Source organism: Eulemur rufifrons, chromosome 10 (genome assembly GCF_041146395.1).
Source record: "Eulemur rufifrons isolate Redbay chromosome 10, OSU_ERuf_1, whole genome shotgun sequence".
Lineage (NCBI taxonomy): Eukaryota > Metazoa > Chordata > Mammalia > Primates > Lemuridae > Eulemur > Eulemur rufifrons.
In genome coordinates, this window is record NC_090992.1 from 6123895 (window position 1) to 6129894 (window position 6000).

The following is a 6000-nucleotide window of genomic DNA, read 5'->3' on the forward strand; positions in this document are numbered from 1 at the left end:
GGGGTATGAGTTTGTAGTAAGTTAACTGACCCAAGCAAGATACTTAAAACATTTTGCCACTAATTCCAAAATTATTGAATTTGAAGAGTTTTTCCTATTTGAGAAATGTAGGCTTGGTCAGATATTTTAATACCTTTGAAAACAATTTTATTAGAACATATGTAAGTCACAACACATATAAGGTGCATATAAATATAAAAATACATGGTATAAAGAATAGTAAAACAAAAGACCCATGTTGTGTTGACTACCTACCTTAAAGATTAGGACATTAAAATGCCTTTGAAACAATCTCTTTAATGTTAAATGGCTCTAGAAATGTAGAGTAAAATGAGATTTTTGGCATCCTATTCTATTGATTCCTTTTAAGCAATATTCAGCTATTTGAAAACTAGTATTTACCTCCAGGTTTTGATGGCTTGGTCAAAAATAACTTAGTATATTTTTCTGACTGGAATGGATGATTGTTGTGTAACATGTTTACACTTGTAAGAGCTAATAATTATTGACATGGTGTTTATTACATGTCATAAATCTATCTTAGCTCTTTATATCTTTATTAATGTAATCCTTGCAGTAACCATATGCAGTAAGTGCCATTGTTATTCCCATTCCATAAATGAAATTGAAGCATGGAGAAGTTTAGTAACTTAGACCGTTTATAAATGACAGAGCCAAAATTTAAACCTAGGCGGTGATGCTCCGGAACTTAATTTCTTCTTCTTCTTTTTTTTTTTGAGTCTCGCTCTGTTGCCCAGGCTAGAGTGCCGTGGCATCAGCCTAGAGTGCCGTGGCATCAGCCTAGCTCACAGCAACCTCCAACTCCTGGGCTCAAGCAATCCTCCTGCTTCAGCCTCCCGAGTAGCTGGGTCTACAGGCATGCACCACCATGCCCAGCTAATTTTTTCTATATATATTTTTAGCTGTCCATGTAATTTCTTTCTATTTTTTAGTAGAGACGGGGTCTCGCTCTTGCTCAGGCTGGTCTCGAACTCCTGACCTCAAGCGATCCTCCCGCCTCAGCCTCCCAGAGTGCTAAGATTTACAGGCGTGAGCCACCACGCCCGGCCTTAATTTCTTAACCATTACATTATTTCACTCTGAGTGTTTTCTCTAAACAAGAGTTATCATAAGATACTGTCTTGCAAAGAACATAACTACTTTTATCAAATCAAGTTCTTTTATACATATCCCTAGCAGCATAATCAGTCTCAGAAAGTATAAAATATGAATATCCTTGTCTCATTTACTTTCTCCTCTTTGTGTGAGGCAGGTCTTCATTATTTAGTTCTAAAACAAACTAAATTGTTTTTTAAATCAAAGTGATTTTAGAGGAGAAAGGAAAAAATCAGTATTTAGAGAGAATGAATAAAGACAAAGACGCTATCCCTTTCCCTTCAAGTAAAGTAACTGGAAGGGATGCTGCAGGATAATTGTTGCAGAGTAAATTTGTCTTTCTTAACAGCGTCGTTTCCCAGGGAGTATGGAAGGTTTTGTCACTCTAGATGAGGTTGGTGATGAGGAAGATTCGGAACTTCAGAAACTTCGTAAATCGGGCATGGCATTTAAATCTGGTGACAAAAATGATGATGGTTTGGTTGAAATTAAGGTGGACAAGATCGAGGAACTTGATCAAGAAAACGAAGCAGCGTTGGAAAATGGAATTAAAAATGAGGAAAACACAGAACCAGGTGCTGAGTCTGCTGAGAACGCCGATGATCCCAACAAAGATACAAGTGAAAATGCAGATGGACAAAGTGATGAAAACAAGGAGGACTATACAATCCCAGATGAGTATAGAATTGGACCATATCAACCGAATGTTCCTGTTGGTGAGATTTAAGTCTTTGTTCACCCTTCTCCACTCTCTTCAGCAAACTCTTATTAAAATAGGAGTTTAAAATTGGTTTTATATAAGCTCTGATAGCATTTTAAATTAGCTTTATTTCTGTAGGAAGTAATTTTAAACTTTAATTAACATGCTGTTCTCTTTTCCTCTTTCCCATGTCTCCTGATTTTGTGTTATTTTATGTTACCATTTCACAGTATGTTCTTTTTTCTCCTTGCAAAGTTTTCTACAAATTGCATGGTTTTTGTTTTGTTTTTCTGTGTTACATTTCTGTCTTTTAAAAAGTACAGTTAGGTCGGACCTTAAATATCAATTTAAGTACAAACAATGTTATGGTTTTGTTTATGCTTAGGCTATATTGGACTTCTTACAAATATGTTGTAAATTATATTGACAGGTAAAAAGATTTGAGAATACTAAATAAAACCTTCAATTTACTTAATTTGTAAGAATGTATGTTTGTGTTTCTAGGTATAGACTATGTGATACCTAAAACAGGGTTTTATTGTAAGCTGTGTTCACTGTTTTATACAAACGAAGAAGTTGCGAAGAATACTCATTGCAGCAGCCTTCCTCATTATCAGAAATTAAAGGTAAGGCTGAATCTAAAAGAGGAAAGTTCTGTTTTGAAAACTAATGAATGATTTAAGTTATGGAAATAAATGAGATATGTATATAAGTGATATGTGTAGTATTACCTCTGGACCCAGTGTACTGCTTCATCCTGAAAATAACCTTTTTCTTCATTTATTGATGGAGCTTAAGCTGTTTATGGATTCCAGAAACATCTATTGAACCTGTTTTCATAGTTTGCCCAAATTAAATAATTTAGTTATTTCTAACCATATTATAAATTCTGTGATACAAAGTTATTCAAGTATTCTCTAATTGGTTTTAGACTGTAATTTCTCTATTTTGGAAGATTCTGGAGACTTGAATGCCAAGTGGGATAAATCCTTTTCAACTTTGTAAAGTGTCATGTCTCTTCATATTTAATGATTTTTATATTGACATTATTTATTAATAATGACACTCTTCAGTTATTTTTATGACCAACAGTATATAAAGATAAAAGCATAAAGCCCAACATAACTAAAGAATATTTCCTATTGAGATATATTGAGATTTGGATTTTTAGCTAGTGGCCTCTTTAAGGACTAATTACTGAAGGTAGTTAGTGGAACAACACTTGAAAGTAGTAAAGAAATCGTAATTGTAGATAACTTGTTTTTTTCATACTGCCTTATAATAAAAAGTCCTGTTCTCTGTGTTGACTAAATGGATAACAGGTAGCCTTGAATCTTGGAATAATTCCAGTTCTTAGCTGTTTCACTTTTATTTCTTTTAAATGTAACTGTTCTTTACTACCTGTATGTCTCTTGCCATTGTGTTTATAAAAAAAGAATGGTGTTCATTTTCAATGGTAACAACAATTTAGTACAAATATCTACTTTGAATTAAAGCTGTTTGGGGTAAGAAACTGTATTGCCTAGGAGAATATGGAAATAATAGGAAAGAAATCTCCAGGTGCTTGATACATATAAACAATATTATGCTTTGTAATTAGATATTTGGACTATTGGCAGTGGCTCACTTTTTTGTTGCCATGTATTTTGAAGAAATTTTCATCAACTTTATTAAGAAATTATTATTACTCTATGCAACATCTTGCTAATAAATAATTTACTCTTGTCTGGTTGTATTGGGGTTTTGGTTTTGGTGGTAGTTTTTTTTAAAGATATGATGACTTTTAACCCTTATCAATTTGCAGTAACTGTAGTTTATGAATTCCAATGAAATGTAAAAAAAAAAAAAACTTTGGATGTTTTAGATTAGACTTTTGAATATTTTTTGTACTTCCATTAGTCTTAACAGATCTCTGGTGTCTAGAAACTCTATAGATTATACACCATATGTCTAATGGGATAGGTAAACAAGCTAAACTTAGGCCCAGCCACCTTTTGTGTAAATAAACTTTTCTTATAACACAGCCACAATCATTTAAATATCTATGGCTGCTTTAGTACTATAATTTAATGCAGAATTGAGTAGTAGCCTAAAATATTTGCTATTGGCCCCTTAAGAAATTGTCTGCCTAGTTTAATGAATAGAGCATTAAATAAATGCATGTCATTTTAATTGATGTATGTTCTTGGAGTAGCATTAGTTCTGTGTTACTGGGGCCTTTGTTTTCCAATCTCTAAAAATTAGAGATAATCACAACATTGAAATATCCATTTTTTACATTTTACCATTTTTTCCCCATGCCTTATTGTGGTGCCCTGAATCAGTTTAGTTTTGTACACTATTAAGAATTAACTCATTCTTAAAATTACTGATAAAATTAGACTTTAAGTCCCTAAACTTGGGTAGAATATTTTATTTTGGAATTAATCCATACGATATATTTCTCTTAGGTGATTTAATTTCTGTAATTCTTTTTCTCTCTTTTCAGAAATTTCTGAATAAATTGGCAGAGGAACGCAGACAGAAGAAGGAAACTTAAGATGTGCAAGAAGATTTAATGATTTCAAAGAAAATAATGGTTCTTTGTTTTTAATGTTAACCTTTTTTAAATACAATACTGATAGTTAGAAGAAGACTATTGTACTCTTTTGTTTTAGTGGAGAAATAATAGATGTCTGTTCATGTGTTAAGTGTTATAGCAAAAAATACATACGGTTAAGTTAATGAAGAATAGTTTTTCTTTTATCAGAATGACAACAGACAGAAGTACTTTGTAGAGACTGACTTCGTAAGCTACTTAAGACAACTTGCACCACTAAGAAAAAGATAACATAGAACCATTCAGAAAAATGAAATTTAGTAGTTCCAAGCTTCAAAGAAATGTCAACGTTTGATTCCATTCAATAAAGAACAAAACCAGTTGTATTTTTATTACTTTCATCTGAAACATTCCACATTTTAATCTGAGCCTTGCAGACTTTTCATTTGGAGTTTGAAGCTTCTTTGGTTGCGTTTCATTTTTGGAGAACTTCATTAATGTGAGATTGGCAATACAAATGCAGGTGCAGTTTTCTTTTAATGTCATGCTGTTGTTTAGGTATAAGAAATATTAAGTAATTGGCTTTAGATTTTGTAATTTTTTCCCTGAGTTCCTGCTAGATTTCGTATTCTAGTAGTTCAATGTATTTTCAGTGAAATGTAAAAATATTCCCGTTCTCTTTGACCAGTATTAATTTTTTGAGATCTTATTGCTTGTCACTTGAATCCTGTAGCTGTCAAACATCTCTTGGTATAAGCAACATTTGATTTTTGAAGTGTGTAGACCATCTCTTCATATTTTCAAGATGTAATTTTACATTTCTGCATTTTAAAGACAGTTTGGCCATAATTCTAGATGCACGCTTCTAATTCATATACCTGCACATGTTACCTTTGTGAACAGAAATTTGCATGTATAATCTGTGTTTACTTGTGACTTTCTGGTTATATACTGCTTATATCTGTGGATTCAAGTTACTGAAGTGAATACCAATAAAAAAAAACTAGGCCATGTTCATTGGTTATACATGTCTGGAATGTTAACCAGTATGTTTGTCAGTTGTGATTTTTATTCACTCTTAAACTTGTGCATGCTTTAACAAATTATTACTTTTTAAGTCTACAGTAAGTGTATTAAAGACTACTACTAAAGATCTGAGTTTTGAACTTTTTTGGTGCTGGTGGATTTCTTGTTCCTGTTACATAACTAAAAATGGAGCCATTCTTGGTTTTTTAAAACCTTGTGAATTTAAAATGCTAAAGGTTGAAGAAATAGCATAAATTTGTGTCTAGACATGTTTGTGTCTTTAACAGTAAAATTAGAAGTAATGTGGTGAGCAAAAATCAGTTCTGCCAGCTTTTCAAAATAATTATATAGGGATATCAGACTATTGTCAAAAAACAAATATTTAAAAATTTTAAAAAATACGTGACTGATAGGCATTGTCTTTGAAACTTCCAGGCTCAAATATATTAGAAGATATTTCAAATAATTGGGTAAAATTTTCTGGTCTCCCACTGAAGGGTAGATGACTAATGTAACATGCACAAAAAATCCTTGCCAGTTTACTTTTGCAGTTTAATTTTAGCCTTTACTAATTATCCACTTCTGTTTAATTCCAACTTTGAACTAACAGCAGCTATAG

General features: G+C 32.2%; 1 protein-coding gene across 3 annotated transcripts in view; it reads left to right on the plus strand.

Annotated features, from left to right (window-relative positions):
• MATR3 (matrin 3) overlaps window positions 1-5814 on the plus strand; it is a 29330-nt gene extending 23516 nt beyond the window's left edge. For 2 of the 3 annotated variants that reach the window (XM_069483714.1, XM_069483717.1), the window contains 3 exons: window positions 1466-1832; window positions 2321-2442; window positions 4305-5814. In XM_069483714.1, coding sequence (XP_069339815.1) covers window positions 1466-1832; window positions 2321-2442; window positions 4305-4355 — 540 coding nt within the window. In that variant the 3' untranslated portion in view covers window positions 4356-5814. The remainder of the gene's footprint in view (window positions 1-1465; window positions 1833-2320; window positions 2443-4304) is intronic. The other variant, XM_069483715.1, reaches the window with a different exon arrangement.
• The last annotated feature ends 186 nt before the right edge of the window (window positions 5815-6000 follow it).